The sequence below is a fragment of the Glossina fuscipes genome, unplaced genomic scaffold (assembly GCF_014805625.2).
Source record: "Glossina fuscipes isolate IAEA_lab_2018 unplaced genomic scaffold, Yale_Gfus_2 0, whole genome shotgun sequence".
Lineage (NCBI taxonomy): Eukaryota > Metazoa > Arthropoda > Insecta > Diptera > Glossinidae > Glossina > Glossina fuscipes.
Genome location: NW_023998414.1, coordinates 2452555 through 2470330, shown reverse-complemented (window position 1 = coordinate 2470330; position 17776 = coordinate 2452555). Strand labels below are relative to the sequence as shown.

The 17776-nt window shown below is 32.3% G+C and overlaps 4 protein-coding genes across 6 annotated transcripts in view; 2 read left to right on the top strand and 2 right to left on the bottom strand.

Annotated features, from left to right (window-relative positions):
- The first annotated feature begins 3568 nt into the window (after positions 1-3568).
- On the top strand, positions 3569-4344 carry LOC119642507. 2 transcript variants are annotated; one of them, XM_038041658.1, is made up of 4 exons: positions 3569-3758; positions 3825-3954; positions 4015-4124; positions 4188-4344. In XM_038041658.1, the coding sequence occupies exons 1-4, from the start codon at positions 3665-3667 to the stop codon at positions 4190-4192; spliced, it is 339 nt and encodes a 112-aa protein (XP_037897586.1). In that variant the 5' UTR covers positions 3569-3664; the 3' UTR covers positions 4193-4344. The 2 variants fall into 2 exon arrangements, with proteins under 2 accessions (XP_037897586.1, XP_037897578.1); XM_038041650.1 differs by having other exon boundaries at positions 4015-4344.
- Positions 4345-5081: 737 nt separating this feature from the next.
- Positions 5082-7183, bottom strand: LOC119640494. The gene is made up of 3 exons (XM_038038583.1): positions 7002-7183; positions 6768-6933; positions 5082-6672 (listed from the first exon to the last, which is right to left on the bottom strand). The coding sequence occupies exons 1-3, from the start codon at positions 7072-7074 to the stop codon at positions 6594-6596; spliced, it is 318 nt and encodes a 105-aa protein (XP_037894511.1). The 5' UTR covers positions 7075-7183; the 3' UTR covers positions 5082-6593.
- A 3041-nt stretch (positions 7184-10224) lies between these two features.
- On the bottom strand, positions 10225-10910 carry LOC119643601. The gene is made up of 3 exons (XM_038042984.1): positions 10711-10910; positions 10475-10607; positions 10225-10395 (listed from the first exon to the last, which is right to left on the bottom strand). Exons 1-3 carry the CDS (start codon positions 10802-10804, stop codon positions 10275-10277), a joined length of 348 nt encoding a protein of 115 aa, XP_037898912.1. The 5' UTR covers positions 10805-10910; the 3' UTR covers positions 10225-10274.
- A 5839-nt stretch (positions 10911-16749) lies between these two features.
- LOC119635340 overlaps positions 16750-17776 on the top strand; it is a 2109-nt gene continuing 1082 nt past the window's right edge. The window contains exon 1 of one of the 2 annotated variants that reach the window (XM_038030133.1): positions 16750-16789. The gene's annotated coding sequence lies outside the window, so the exon portion shown is untranslated. The remainder of the gene's footprint in view (positions 16790-17776) is intronic. The other variant, XM_038030142.1, reaches the window with a different exon arrangement.

Genomic DNA, 17776 nt, shown 5'->3' with positions numbered 1-17776 from the left:
TATATATATATATATAAAATTGTGCCTTTTTTTTTCGTTTGCACAATTTATCAATTTTACATGTACGCGATAATAATTGAATTGATTAAATAAATGCCGACGAAAATCTGTAGTTCTACTTTATTGTTCAATTATTTTTTATTTCATTCTTTGAATGCACACAAACATATTGTAATAAATTAAAAAAGTTCAACACTAACGCTTATTAAATTTATATTACTTTCCTTATTTAGTAAACTATGTTGGTACTTTTTATTTTGTTTTTCTTTTTTTTTTTGTTTGTTTATTATTCACTTAAGAAGACAACAATTATTGAAGGCACAGTCGTCTTCACTCACGCAAATAAGAGAACGAAATATTTTAAAAATTGTTGCTTCTTTCTCGTTCATTATTTAAAGTGGAATTCTTTTAAAATCGATTAAATTTATTTGTTATTACAATTATTTCATTGTCCTTTCTTGCGTGCACCACTCCTTGCCGTTCAAAATTCAAAAATACACTAAAAAAAAAGAATGGAAAATTATTAAAATGGTTATAATCAAAGAAATCTGCTCTCAGAGTAACAAAATTCTACAATAACGAACGGGATCCAATACTGCCGAGTAATCAAAGAAATCTTCTCTCAGAGCAAGAAAATTTTACAAAAACAACGACATCAATACTTGCATAAATATTACCAAGTAAGAGTATTAAACTGAATGCAATAGTTAACATGGTTGCCAAACATTTTCATCGAATTCATATTTAGTGCAATGTTAAATTTTTTTGCATTGATTTATGCTCATCATAAAGAAATCGCTAAAAAGCAGAGATTATAAACCATTTTAACAAATTTGGGAATGAGAAATATGTGAAAGAATACTAACGAAAAAACGGAGATGGCACATAATTCTACCTAATCGCTATGTATGTGTATATAAAATGCATTATGAATATCTTTTAATATAAAAAAAATAAAAATAAAACACTCTTAAGTGTGAGAGTAGGGAAATTAAATGTAAAATTGAATGAAAATAATGCCATATCCGAAAATATATCAATACAAAATTAAACTAAAAGAGAAAAGTATGCATTTTGAAAATATCATTAGTTCTGTTATTTCGTTGATTTATATATATATATGTTTCTTGATTCGTATATATGCTTTCCCATATAAAACTTTTTCTATTTTTGGCAATTTAAGCACACATTGTTGAAGAATATTTCGAAGTAATAGTGTCGTTTAATTAGAAATAATAATTTTGTATTGAAAAACTCTTACACGAAAGTAATAAATGGGAAATATTAAAGGAAATGTGTAATATAAACTTCTTACATTTAAATAATAATATTAAATATTAAAATGATGTTCAGGTTTGAATTGCACTTCGTAAATTAATTGAAAAATAAAAAGACCAAATTTTTTGAAAATAAAATTATACAAGATAATTTTTATAATATATATGGACATATATACTGTAAGCCGTGACAGAAACTAATAACACAATTTGAAAAAATTTTTTCAGTTTTGCCAATGTTTCAGTATAGCAAATACAACAATCTTTGTGGCGGATTGTAATTTTCGATTTCGTTCCATTCCATTAAGAGATTGAGCATTTTTGCACTAAAATTATTATACCCAAAAACCGGAGAGAACATCGAGCACCCAAGATTTAATTCATTATAAGTTAAGTGTTAAGTTCTCAGGAATTTTGGTCAGCCATTTATATACTTGCTCTTTTATTTTCACCAATGAAATAACAAGATGGTCCAACATTTTGGTCAAAATTCAAACTAGTATTTTTCGCTTTTCTCCAAAGATTCTGTTAATAGTTTCCTAATATGACGTCACATTCTCTCAAATGTTTGCAAAGCAGAAGCATTCACAATTCTGTGTTTTTACATGAATATGCGCTATGATGTGCGCGTAAATGCGTATGTACCAAGAAAACCGAATAGTACGAAGATAGATTATATGATTTATTTCCTTTGATCGTTTATTTGATATTGAAAAATTCTGAATTTTATATAACATATTTTATTCAATTTTCCTTAGTATACATGTGTTATATCTCACGCTGTCTACTTATATCATATAGTACCAAATAAATAATTATAATATAATTACAACAATTAAATAAATGAATATTTTGCAATTTAAATGGTCTTAATCTTACACTTAATCGGAGTTTTCTAATTTATTGTCCCCATCACCGAAGGATAGGGCGCCTATTCATTTTGTCGAAATGTTTGCAACGCCCAAAAGGAAGCATCAGAGTCCGCACAAGGTATATATATTCTTGATCAGCAGACCGTCTGTCCGTTTGGGTCCGTGTAATGGCTGTTGTAAACATTATCCTGGCCGCAAAAACGAAGCCATCGACTTCAAATCTTTCAGTAGCATTGGAAGTTCCTCGACGCTGATCGGGATTTAAAATAGGCTAAATCGGTCGTAGAACACGCCCACATCACCACGTAAACTGAGAAAACCTCTATTTTTCAAAAGGTATAAAAACTGGGGATTATTGCTCGTTACTCATAAACTATAGCAAATAAATGTACAAAAATTTGAACGCACATTGTATGGGCGATATTGTAGCATCTTTACGAAAAAATGGGAAAAATTGACCACGCCTACTCAATATTATAGTATATCAAAATTGAATTATTTTCTCCCAATACCCATATAACGCGTAAAAACAAGCTTTAAAAACCTCATAAAGTAAACAAATAACAATTCTTGACCAGTTACAATCCTTGAATGCGCCTAAACATATCCGCCTGTTCGTCTGTCCATATGTCTGCTTGCGTAACTTTGCAGTATTTGTGGTAAACATTCTCCCGTTAGCGAAAATAAGGATATCGTCTACAAATTTGCAAAACAATATGGAATTGTCATCTAAAATTTTCAAAGGACACGCCTACAAAGCCCACATTCCTATACAAGGAAAACTTTTGTTTTGAAAATAGAAGAAATCAATCCATATTATCGAGCATGAAAATTTTGTTCTTCAACTTCTTTTGTTCTCTTTTAGGGTAAACGGCGATGGATATGAAAACTTCGATCCCGACCTAATTCAATTTTCTCACTTGTTCGATTTAATGGCGAAAAACAATGTTATTATTATTATTATTATAATTAATTTAGACAGAGAAATAAAATCCAAGCTTAACGTCTTAAAACACCAGCATCTAAGGCTATTGGCTTTATCGGCTTTTTTTTTTTCTAATATTTATATATATGCTTAACAATCTCTTCGAGTATTTGTTATTCTATTATGTAGCCCTTTTTTCGAACGCTACAACAATCTTAAGTCGTAATGTGGTTATTACCTTTTTTTTCGAACTGTGAGTCTGTCTGGCTGTGACTTCATTAAAAAGTTACCAAGATTAGATTACATCGATCGATATTTTAGTGTACGCAATTACTACACTCATATAAATGGTCGGAGAAGTAAAGCGGAAATATCTAATTATTTGTACGTGTTTGTTTTTGCACTTAAATCAGTATCTCGAGGATCTCTTGTAATGAAATTAACACTCGAAACACCTTTTTACCCCGGGAAACGTTACCCAAAAAAAATTACTATAAATGAATGGATGAGTAAATAAAAAATTTCAATATTCGATTGAAGAAGTTCGTTTTTGGTCGCGTTGCTTTGCTTTTTAAATATCAAATCAAATTATGAAATTGCTATTAAGTTCGTTAATCGTTGGTAGCCTAATGGTTGCGAGCATTTCAGCTCAAGGTGCCATCTATCATAATGCCACACATCCAGGTTGTGCTTTACAATAAATCAAATTTACTATGAATTTTTAAATAATTAATTTTGAAATTCGTACAGATTATCCGGGTCAATGTTATTATGAGAAGTACTCGATCGCGTTGCCCGTAGGTGGAGTATTTCAACCTACCAATCTTTGTGCCTGTGAAAAGTCTACATGTCGCGACGATTTAGTTTTGGAAATGAATTTGTAAGTGCTCTTGTAATGCAAAAGCGAAAAAAATTTTTTCTAATTCACTTTCGCGATCAGTTGCCCACGTCACAATATGCAAGAGACCGATGATTGTTCCATTGTAACTGATGATACGCTGGCTTATCCCGATTGTTGCCCTAAACTTGTTTGCAAAGACACCGAGAAGCGTAATAAGAAAACCTGCTCAAGTTATTATAGACAAAAAACTAAAGTTGAAGTTTGTTTCACAGAGTGAAGAAGCAATCTGATCTATCCGTCTATGGCAACGAACAGCAAGGACTTTGACATGCTTACACGTATTTTTGAATTAAGATAAACATATTTAACTTAAAATTCTCAAGTCCCTTGAATTTTCGTTATAATAAAGGAAAATAAAGACAACGCTAACCAAATCTTTTAATATCCTTTCTATCACAACATTTTACACAAACATTACAATTAATTGTAATAACAACGTCCTCTAACTATTGATATTTATTTTAATTTTAAAGAGCATAATTATAATTCAAATGGAAAGTTCCCAACTAAAAAATGGATAAATTCGGCACAAAAGCCAGTCACCGATAGATGGTCTTTGCTAATGCGAAAAATTTCATTTAAACACAAGACTGATAGTTCTATTTACCATGGGACGATCATTCCGTATCCAGCACTTGGGAATAACTGCATATAAAAATTGAGAAATATTTTGGACGCATACAAGATGCATTTCTATTACGAATAAAAAGCGATCGTTTTTAAATTTCATCTGTGGCCGTCAAGTGATCGTGCCAGTTAGCCAGCTATTGAGGCTAATAGAGCTTTAAATAGCTCTTCTAAATGCTTCGTTTGTGGATGAATAGCGCTAAACCGAAAGATATGTCCTCACATCGCGATATAATATGTTAACAAACCGTTTATCGTAAAAGAGCGCAGCAGTAAAAATAGCTGGAAAGTGGCGATAATTACTTCTGTTGGGATGAATCCATCCTTACGTCACAATCGGTATTTTTCCTGCTCTATTAAAAATTGCTGCAACACTTAGCATTTTGATCAGCTTAGCCTGCACTTGTGCATAGAGAATTTGCCTTGTGCCAATCAAACCGGGGTATCGTCCCAAAAAAGACAAATTCTTAAACTATTTTATTTAATATCTTTATTAATGATTTCGTTGCATTGGGTCATAACTGCCGCATTAACCTATTTACTGATGATGCATAGATCTATCCTCCGCGACTGCGCGGAATAGCGGATATTGTGGTCCCACGCGTATCAAATTATATCGATATTTAACGTCTGCACCTGGCGCGAAGCCTTAATGAGACGAGTTCCCTAACACCACTGGCAATTAATATAGTTAAATTGGGCACCCATCAGCCTGGCAAGAAAATCCTGCAGGAGAGAGGGCCTATTCCAAGCACTAATTAAAAGTTCGGGTATGGCCCAAATCTTCTCCTCTGGACAAGGCGAGGCGTATCAAGCCGTCGCATTTAGGCATAACCACAGCCACCACGAGTACTTCCCGAAGGGTCGCACTCAAGCGGTCAAGTCTCACACATGAATTAACGCGCAGCGTTCAAATCGGGATTGGACATATCATTCTGCATCATTTTGCAAGCATCGCCCCGAAGGATCTTGGCAAGCATCAATCGCCTGACCTGCGTAGATTCCATAGTTCATAGCATGCTTTAGAATTAACGTCACACATGCATTTGGGATTTTCCGGGGAAGTCACCCCGACTAGTCTCCCTCTTGGATTTAATGTACTAGAAGAAGTAATCAATCCAGCTCACGCCAGGCCCCCATCACACTACACTATCTTTAGCTTTTCTACAACCTACTGGTTGTGTGCTAAACCTCCTGAGTAGCTGACTGCGCGGTAAGGAAGGCTGCACGCAGACGACACCCGATGCCTATAGAGATTTTGCGAGAAACGAAACTCCATTGCCGGGAAAATCCCGGGTATCAATGAAGATTTGGATTGCATTATTCTCTCGTCTCATTCTAACAACTTCAGGTTGAAACTAAAGTCAATTCTTTATTATCGACTGGTTATAAGTAGAATTCGTGGTCATCTGTTAAGATGGCTGATGAAGAGATTAATTTAAAACAAATTATGGACCGCATGGATCTGCTTGTTGAACTTTATCTCATTTAAGCGCTCCCACGAATAGCCTATTGTCTATTATGTTATGTGATGTATGTTGTTTTATCATGAAGTGAAGTGTGAAGTGAGTGAATGAATCGAAATGATGGCCGGCCTTTTATTATCTATTATTAATAAAACGTCATAATGTTTCATATAAATTTTTCATAAGGAAGCAGTTGTAACAGTTTAAAGATCACCGAAGACTGCTTGCTGGTTTCCGAAAGTATATATGATGAATCGTAATAATAATACCTGACCACTCCCACCCCCTCTTGCCCTTTTCCCTTTCCACTTTATAGCTTATTAGGTGAGTAGTGCCGACAATCTCTGTAGAAAAGAAACTGGGCATGCGCAGCATTTTTATCAATTCTCAATTTGCACAGCTTGACGGTATATGTCTCCATAGGACCATAGAATTAAAAATTTAATGCTTAGTCAATGTAAAATTCTTAATAATTCATTTTATTAAGAAGAAAACTTTTTACACATAACGTAAGTAATGAATAATTTAACATTTTGCACAGCAAGCGGGAAAAACGCCATTATAGTGACTTTTATTTTCACAATTAACGGTGTACTCGGCGCAACTGCAAGAAAATAAAGGAAACAAATATAAAGATTATTAAGTAAGAAAAAGTTAATTTTAAAAATTTAAAAAAAAAAAAAAAAAAATTTGGTTTACTTTTCGACTTTGGTCTCATATTTTTCATTGCAGACAGCACGTTTCAAGCATTTACCGCTACTATCGAAATCCACATAATCCTCGCCCTTCTTAGATAAGGGGAAATACTTTAAAAATACTCGTTCACCTTGCGAATTGACATAAGAGCAAACGGGTTCACTGGTCGCTAAATAAAGTGAAAATATTTAAGTAAAGAGAGAATTTTTTTAACAAAAAAAATTTGATTCATTTTACCAGAGATCTGCCCAACGAAAACTGCCAGACACATAACTGTAATCACTAAACTGATGGCTATTAAAGATTTCATTTTATTTTATTTAACCTTTTTTTTTTTTTGATTTCTAAATTAATTTTATTAATATTTCGGTGTCTTAAACGGTTTAAATATATTCGTTAAACTATATTAAAAATTTCGAAATCAAGTCGTATTTATATGCGGCACAACCAATACAAATCTAGATAGATGCATGTAAGTGTCTTTTCGATTTTAATTAATAAAATTAAATGCAATTACAACAACAACAATAATAATATCATCAACATCAGGGGCAACAATAATAATAATACTAAAAATGATAACCGAAATGACCGTAATATATACATAAGTTCATACATACAAACATATATATATATATATATATATATGTATATATGTATATATTTATATTAAAAAGACATTACATACTTACAGTGATTAGATCACATCACACTTTTTTCTCGTTACTTTCGTTACATTTTCATCAAGAATTTTCTATTAGGCTTAGATCGAATCTTTTAATACTTAGACGTTCGATATTGTCTATCGATATTACATAAAAGTTAATAAGAAATATATATCTTTTACATGTTGTATTGTTAAGTTAAACCCTCCCCCTCCCCCTCCTCCTCCGCCTCCTCCTCCTTCTCCTGGCTAAGCTAAGATCTTTAAGTTTCCATACGTAGGTATATGAGTTCAAGCTGCCAAAAGATATCAATTTCTTCGCTTTGAAAGATTAGTCCTTCATATTGACCTCTCTTGCATTAATAGCAACATAAAACATTTTTTGCAAAAACTTACATATTAAACGCTTTCGTTCCAACTTCACTAAATACATTCACTAAATATATTGCATCGCCTACATATATTTCCTGTGATAGTCGCAGATCAAGTTTAAAATTGAATTTGATCTTCGCTCGTTAGCATGTTTCGAATAATAAAAAAAATAAAGAAAAAAAAGTCCAAGAGCGAGAAAATTATTAATATAACTGAAACCTACTACTCATCATTCAACATGAATTTTCAATAGATTTTACACACTTTCGCTTTTGCTTATGGTGTATGCGGTAAATAGATGGAATGCAAGATCAAGTAAGAGAAAAATTTTACGAAAATAATCATCGACATTCGTAATGTACGCACGAAGGTAAATTATGAAACGAAAGTGTCGATGATATGCTACTTAGACGGTCGCTTAAGCTAGAATACAACCGAAGAAAGTCAGAAACTTGGAGGACTTCCAATCCAAGCCTAAAGGCCGGGATAATGAACTTCTCGGAGATGAATCAAAAATCCTTGAAAAGCATGTGACATATATCTTGAATTAAGATCGCTGAGTTTGTCAAATATACGTTGTACGCTTTTATGCCGAGAATTATCGTATTTTTGAAAATTCGAATAGTTGTTGCAACTGGCCTCAATATTACGCCCATTTATGATTGCAAAAAATTTGGCATCGCACAAGTGACAAAACAACAAAAAAAATAAAAACATGGTCGACCGCTAAATACCCTAAACCAACCTTCCCCCGTGTTGTCCATGTATCGTCAACTACTCTAAAATAAATCCCTATAGGGAATGTGGCCCCAAAAATTGATCTGATACCAATTAATGATTCAATAGCATTCGTCCTTGGGTCAAAACACATCAGTGCAATAAATTTCATCAAAATATCTCATTGCGAATTGCGACCTATATGCTGAACACAAGATATACAGACGAACAGACAAGCTTAGATAGATTCAGAAAATGATCAAAATGAATCAAAGAGTGAGTCCATGCGCGCAAATTGAATATACCCTTATACCACAATCCAGTGCAAAGTATAAAAATTAGACTTGGCATATATTGTTTTAATTGATGGGTACAGACCTAAGTTCCTATAGGATGATAATCCGTAGACAAACATGCTTTATGGAAATAGTTGGAAAACTGAAAAACCGGAAATCCGTACGTATCCATTAATAATATATTAGCTATAGCCGATATCGATATAAATTTGTATGCAAGGATGGAAAAGTAGATTTCAATTTGTAAGATGGCATAATTAGAGAGAGAGAGAGAGAGAGAGTGAGAGAGAGAGAGAGAGAGAGAGAGAGCAGTTATCATTGACTCGAACCGATTTATGCGACTTTTAAATAAAGTGCTTACGGTTCTTTTTCGTAATACAAGTTTGTAGCTTGTATTGAAATTGATCGAAAATGCGTATATTTGACGATTTTTTTTTTTTTTTAGTAAAGTTCAATACCTGTACTCAGCGCACGGAAGATAGACGTATTTTCCATTAGGTTTGCATCTATCAGACGAAGCTGCCGTAAAGTAAGATCACAGATATGTCAATAAAAAGGCTAAGATTGACATATATGACGTATACTCGTTCATGATCACAAATCGATCAAACTTGCAATCAAGATTGTAATGCGTATACCATAAATAATAAAACCATAATCTAAAATCCGTAGCAAATATTATTGTAAATCTTGATGTAAATATGTAAAAATTGAATGCATATATTCTACCGATCGATCGTGAATACACAACCACTGAACACTTTCGCAAATTTTGCTAAGCGTTAATTAAGAGGGAGGTGCCTTTTTAACATCTGCCTAGAAAGCAGACATCCACTGAGGTATATGGAGTCTAGGGAAAAAAGTTCGTAGCATTTTGCACAGTAATGCCTTAATAAACTAACGTTGATGATAGTAAATGTGTCAACGCATACAACGCGTATGAAAGATGAAAATTTCGTGCAGAATTCACTTATCCTATGCATGCAAAACTAATTTCCAAAAATTACCGATGAAATTCATTTTGTTTAGTTTTTCGCCCGAAAAATCCCAAAAATCGTTGAACCTCTATAATGATGGCGGTTGTTTGGATTTTATCACAAAAATGGCAACATTTTTTTTACTGAAAATGGGTTAGTTAGTTCGTTTTTTTAAAAAATCGAAAGAAAAAAAAAAATTGAAAAAAAGCGCCATGAATTTTTTCCTTCATCTATTATTAAGACAACATGGCACATAGACATCGTTTGTTTTAATCCCTCATAAACCGGATTCCGGACAATTAAGTGTTCGCTCGATCGAGCAAGTATGGGTAGATCCTTAAAGGAGATTCATTTTATTTTTATTATCGATTTTGTTTTTAACAACAATTATAATAATGAATTTTTATTTTCTCGCAAACAATAATTTTCTTAGCTTTTTTTTTTTTTTTGTAAAAATAAATTTCTTTTTAATATCGTGTTCGTTTTATATAAAATTATCTTCGGCCTTCTTACAGACATACTTGGGACAGCAATCTGGATAAGCTTTTGTTAAATCACTGACAATCGAACACTCGTCAGTCTCTTGCATGTTATGACGAGGACATCTATTTCGTAATATAAATCAATTGAGAATAATAATAATAATAGGCGTAAGCGTAATATGCTAAATTAAAATGCACTTACATTCCAATTTCCAGAACAAAATCGTTACGACAATAAATGCTTTCGCAACGGCCATCGCGATTTATCGGTTTAAACGATTGCGAAACGGGTATCGGTTGCTGTAAATCCTCATAATAACACTGGCCGGGATAATCTGCAAAAAAAAAAAAAAAAAAAAAAAAAACACACACACAAGAGAAAAAGAAGACAACAATGTATGATGATCTGCCGGATAAGATTAACAATGATGAATTAACCTGGATGCACCGCGTTGCCACGATAACGTAAATCGGCTCGGATACCGATCGCTAACATTAATGTCATTATTAATAAATTGAAAAAGAATTTCATTTTTATTTATGCCTTATGTACGTGGAAAGCGGAACTGTTTTCTGCTTATTTATTTATTAATTTTTTTTTGTTTTTTTCTTTCAATTTTTTATTAATTCATTTATTTATTTATTTTTTTTTTTTTTTTTTTTTTTTACTTTACTTTTTAACCAGCGACCGTGGGACTTCACTATTGAAGACTAAGTTGTAATGAATTTAATTTTTGTTTTTAGCTTTTATATATAAATGTACGTATAAATGTTAATTACCTTTGTTTAAAAACATGACGTACATTTATACACACATATACACGTTGGCATGTTTTGTTGGTTCTATCTAGTATAACAAAAAAAAAAAATAAGAACCTGCCATACACTATATAAATATATACATATATATATATATATATATATATATATATATATATATATTCTGTGATTTGCTATGTATGCGCGGATAAAAAAAAAAAAAGATGTCTTTACCTCTATTTGCACACATAGTAAGCGATAAGTGATGATTGCTTGTTGTTTGCGCTGGAGATTTTCAATGAAATTTATTTACGCTGTTTGTTGGTCTTTTGCATAGACTTCTTCCTCTTCCTCTTCCCTTATTTACTTAAATGTATTGGTTAGTTTAATTAATTAAATAAGTCACAATTAAATAATCCATTAGTAACTCCTACGTATCTATGTATGCATGCATGTATGTATGTATGTATGTATGTATGTATGTATGTATGTATCTATCCATGCATATATGTATATAAAGAAAGGAAAAACCAAAAAGAAGAAAACAAACAATTGCAATAACTCATGGCCGGCTGCAAAAAATCTACTAAACAATATCCATGAAAATTGGGTTATATAAGAAATTTGTAGATTAAAACATTTGAATAACAAAAAAACGTGGAAAAAAAAACTCTACGATAAAGTTGAAATAATCAACAAAGACAAAAAATCCACTTACTTAAAAAAAAGAGACAAAGTGATATAATGTCAGGAAAAAAATTACAATCGCTTTAAAGCGAATCTTGCGCACTATCCATCCGTCCATCCATCCATCTATCCATCCATCCATCCATTCATACATCTATCCATCCATCCATCCATCCATCCATCCATCCATCCATCTATCCATTAAAATTTCGAAGCATTATCTGAAATGTGGGCGGATCAATTAGCCCATCAGAGCCCATCTTTAATTTAAAAACTTTTAAAGGACGCTCTTCAAAAAGTCAAGATTTAAGAGGACAGCTTCCCATTACTTTTCCTTAGAATCCCGTTACATTGCATAATAACTAATTAGGGCGCATTTGAAGGATGACAGTCCTAAGCGAATTAAGGCAATAGCTTTACAACTTCTTCCGAACTTCTAAAAAAAGTCACTCCATACTATGTCAAAGCTTACTTCCACCAAAGTGTTGTCGCTTCGAAGACTTGTAATTTACTCCTTTTCGCTGCGGAAATTTCGTCATGAAAGACGGCGATGCGGAACTTGCTGTATGCAAAAACGAGTCGAATATTTTGGTATCGCATAAGTAAAACGTGAAAAATTTAATGAATCGAATTTTCGTATACGGATCGTTATCGAAACGAAATGAATGAAATTATGTCGAAGTGAACAAAAACCCGAGTCACAAATGACAATAATGTTCGAAAATATTGTGAACGAAACTAACACACGCACAAGCGATGATAAAATCCGATTAGGCGCCACAAAAATTAATCGTGTTTGAATGGGGGTCGTTCGACTCGGCACTGCCAACAACGAATACGATTGAGAAGCGAAATTGAATTGTGTTAACGCATAGAGAATTAGTTTATAAAAAAGTCATCATTTTATATCGCGATAATGCAAGGACACGGACAGTTTTAATGACTCGCCAAAAGTTCAGTGAAAAATCCAAAAGAACATCTCAATCAAATATCCCAAAAGTTATATAGAGCTATCATAATGATTTTATCAGCAAAATAGCAGAAAACCATCTGTCGGACTGGCATATATTCATATGTACTCATATATATATATATATATGTACATTTAAAATATAGAAAAAGTGTTTTTGAATTTTTAGTGAAAAGAAAAAACGCCAGAAAGTTTTTTACTTATCTAAAGTTTAGCACAATGCGACTGGGACCAATCCATTTTAAATCTCAATCTGTGACGACTACTATTAGGGATAATAATGACAAATTCTCATTATTTAGTTAAAATGTATTGAAATTTCAATACTTAACCAAGGAACACATTGTCTTACAATCCTCAGTCAGATCTTTATAAGATCGTGTACTTTATTTATACAAAAAATAAATAAGAATATTATAGTCGGTCAAGGCCGATCATTAAATACCCTACACCACATTGTCTAAGACAATTCTTATTTATAAAGGCATATTTTTCATGTGCGTATTTCCGGGGAAGCAGGTCCCAAGCGCAACCTAATGTAGTACAAGTTAAATTCTTACGTAGGAGAGAATGGACAGTTTTGAGGCGAACAGACAAATCGATTAGATCAATCCCCAATTACGATTCTTAATCGATCGGTATTATAAAAGGTGGATGCATCTTAAGCAATTTTGCGTGTTACATACGATCGCACTAAATTAATATACCGCGTGTACCACAAGGAAAGGAGTATTTACAAAAAATGAATTACCGTCTTACCGAGGCACGTACCTTCAACAACGCTTCACTTTCGCAATACAATTTTGATTTCCCCCTTTACAAACGACGATTTAACCTCACTCGGCTTGGACAAATCCTTTGCTTATAAATTTCTTGAAAGCTAGTCTAGACAAGGATATTCCGATGGTTTTGCTATTTCTCCTATCTAATACATGTAATCTCTCGTTTGTTAACAAAAATTTTTTATTAACTTTCGGATAAATCTGAGCCTGAGTGGCTGAGCAGACAAATAGTCTCGACTAACAACTCAATGATCGTAAGTTCAAATCTCAAATGCGGTAGAGTGTCCAATAAAGCCTTTATAGCTTTAGATGCTAGTGCTTTCCGATTTTAGTCTTAGAAAACATATTCGCTGACTAAATTAATGGATAAAAATGTTCAGATGTGTGCAGTGACCTTTGTCTAAGACGTAGGCCTTACTGGATGTTTTGGAAAATTTCATTTTCCATCGCAATTGTCATGTGAGCTGATTTTATCAAATCTGTCATTTTCGTAAAATTATCATATTGCGTCTATGCATAATTCCGCGAAAAAAATAACATAAACTCGTAACGAAACTTACCAAGCTTTCGGAAATGTTTTAAAACAATTCATGTCACAGTCATGCCTGCCGACAGCCATTTAGACCTTAATTTAATAGACATAGGTGATAATGCACCGGTTAAGCAGCGAACGATCTTTCAAGAATATTTCGAAAACCACTTCCGTTACACACTTTAGCCTTTACATGTTTTTCATGTTTTGATGATTACGTTGAATTATGTTCATCGTACGTTTGGGAAAAAGGCTTCAAATTTATTAACACTTTTGGCACCGACGCGTCCGGATTTTTTGTCTATATCCTACATATACCATAGGTGTTGAGTATTTGTGGACATTTTTAAGATGCGTAAGAATTGAAAGTGCAACCAACTATTTCAATCTATGCTTGTCTGTCCACATGATACGCCCGATCTGTTCAACCTACAAGTCGCAATTTTTGAGATTTTTGATGAAATTTGCCAACTGGAAATTGCTACTTGTAGGTTGAACAGATCGGGCGTATCATGTGGACAGACGGATAGACGGTCAGATAGGATTAGAGAATGATTCTGAATCGATTGGTATTATAAAATAGGGGTCTATCTTAAACCATTCTGCGTGTTACATACAATCGCACTAACTTAATTAATACCCTATATCATAAGTGATGTGAGGGTATAAAAATCACAATTCAGTGATATGAACTTAATTTAGGAGAAATTCAGCGGGAAATGTAACAACATTTTCATGAACAATCTATACGAACTATGACAGGGCTTCATATGTTAAAGCGGAGAATTAACACAGGAAGCTTTTAAGTTGATAATCATACGGTGGATCCTATTTAAGTTGATCACACTTTTTTTAATTGTAATTGCTATAAATAACTTACATAAATGCCGCCAAAAACAAAAAAAAAAAAACTAGTTCTTCAGGTTAATTACATCACTTATAAAACCTTGACTTTCGAATACAAAAACAAATTTTAAAAAACCAGTTTTTGAAAGTGTAACTAGACGAAAATCATAACTAACTATCAATACGAATATTCATAGGCGTGGATCGAAAGAATAAGGATTTGATTTTGGCATTTAAACCTCTAAACTTTCTGAGAGTTTGATATAAATTATGAATATAAAAAATAAAAAAAAAAACAAATCGAATTAAAAATACTGTGTCGATCATGAAAATTAATAGGTGCGCGCATGTATCTCCTGATGAATGAGATAAAGTAATATGAAGTATCAATGTGCACAAGGATTAAATTCGATGATTTTGTCCTTTCTCAAGATAAAATAAAAGTTTTCCATCTAGTATTATAAAGTTATTCAGTGCACACAGAGACTAACAATGGAACGGTCAAAATTGCGTTTTGGACATACATTATTTTCATTTGCTTTCATTCCGGGCGAAAAAGAAGGATTTTTTGTGGCGCCATTACTTATGATTGGCGATGAAAAGTGAGTCTGCTACGACAATCCCAAGCACAAGCAATTATAGATTAATGCAGGAGAGCTATTCACATCGATACCGAAGCAAAATTTTTATGGTCACAAAGCTATGCTGCGCGTATGATGGGATCATAAAGCTTTATTGTGTATTACGAGCTGCGAAAACCGAACGAAACTGTTACTGTAGATGCTTACAAACGAAAAGGATGTATTGTTGCAAAAAAGACCGGTTAACAATACCGGTTAACATAGATAAATTCATATCTTTTCGCCTAACAGCGATCGGTCACACGTTGCAACATTTGTCAAGGACACACCCGGTTGCGGCTGAAATGGAAAAATTCTCCCGTATGCAAGGTTGGGTGGCATTCAGCTTCGAACAACTACCGAAGAACTACGAAAATGGATCCATGATTGAATCGATGCTAAACCAATATCGTTGCCAGAATGATGGGAAATAAATTATAGAAAAAAAGATGAAAAAAAAAAATATTCTGCAGCAATTTTTCTCAATGAATGCCTTTCTGAAGTGAAAACACGCAAGCACTTAAAATATAACGAAGCTGTTCTGCGTTCGGCTAACTGTCACAAGTCAACTGTTAAAGTGAAATTATTTTCCGGTTATAATAGCATATCAAAATGCTATTCTATCTCTGTTTTTAAGTATTATGAAAAATTCGTTAATTTAAATAAAAATTTTATATATAGACACGGCATTGATATTATTACTAATCTATTAAATCTTTATATAAATATTGTGTAAACATTATCAAGTTTGCAAAGAATATAAATAAAACATGAAAAATGTATACATGCATATATATATATATATATATATATATACATATATACATATAGACATATATATATATATATATATATATTGTTACATTGTTTATTTATATATATATATATATATATATATATATATTTATTTCTTTATTTATTTTTTTTTTTTTTAATTATTTTCAACTCTCATTAAAATGTTCTTTCACCTTAAAGTGAATGATCCGATCATTTACTTAACTGATGCTTTCATAGTTTCACTTTTTTATTGTTTTATTGCATTATTGTTATTTCATTCTTGTTAAAATTACTTTGCAATGGGAATAACGGAAAAATTCGAAATCATTATTCTCAGTATTTCAGTAAAGTTAAGAAAGTTAACTTAAAATTTGAAAAATATATAAATAATTAAGTTTTTCTTGCATATTTTCGCAGAATATGATAAACTAAATAAAGCAAAAAGCAAAACTACGTAAAATAAAACGAAAACAAGAAAAGAAAAGAAGAAAATAAATTAATTTAAGCGAATATGCACTGTATTTAAATAAAAAGGAAATAGTAAGTAAGTGGTGTTTATAAAATCATCCATAGACAAAGCTTAGATACCTATCATCTATACATTTTGGATATATAAAATAAAACTTTCATTATAAATTATTTATGATGTCGTTTTATATAAAATATTCAACTGATCCGTATCAATATAGTTGTCACAAATTCGAGATCGAGTTTTCCGCTATAACTGAAAAATTACTTCAAAATTGTGGACGCATTTAAAAGGAAATTCTATACGCGATCAATCATAACCGAACGACCATCGACTGCTAGTTGGGCTTTCGATTAGTCTAACCTTCTGAACTCAACGCTTTGTGGACACTTGTAATGAAATGCATGCTCACAAAGAATTGGATGGTTGATGCATTTTTTTGAAACGAGGAAACCTTTCTTGGCCTTGATTAAATCGAGTCTAAGCATATGTAAATATATATATATATATATATATGTATATATAAATCGGTTCAATCATGTGAAGGTATAAATAATAAAAATTTTCTTCGATCAATTTGATTTATACAGCATAATATAGTCTTGTATAATCCTTGAGTAAAATGGAATCATAAATGCTTGAGGAAAATAAAATCTTTAATATAATCCAAAGAGGCTTTTTCTATAAGACATTTGCGCTTGTAAAGATCACCATTAACAAGAAAATGCTATCTCCTCGTTTTTTCAACTAATACGATATTAGAGACCTCCGCAATTGCGAATCCTAGCTCAAGACTTTCTTTTCACATGCAATGATTGTCTTTGTTTTCGCTAATGCAACACACATATGTTGCTCATTATAGTAATTTAACTTTTATTCACTATTCATGGATCCTATTTTATCCGACTCTCGACGAATGAGAACACAATCTTACCTTGATGGCTGACCTTTGTTAAGGTCTGTTTTTTTTTTTAAAAATAGTCTCTTTTTAGCCTACTTATGCTTTTAAATCTAGCTTACTTAATATGTAGGATAAGACCTCCCACTCCATTCAGCCTAGTT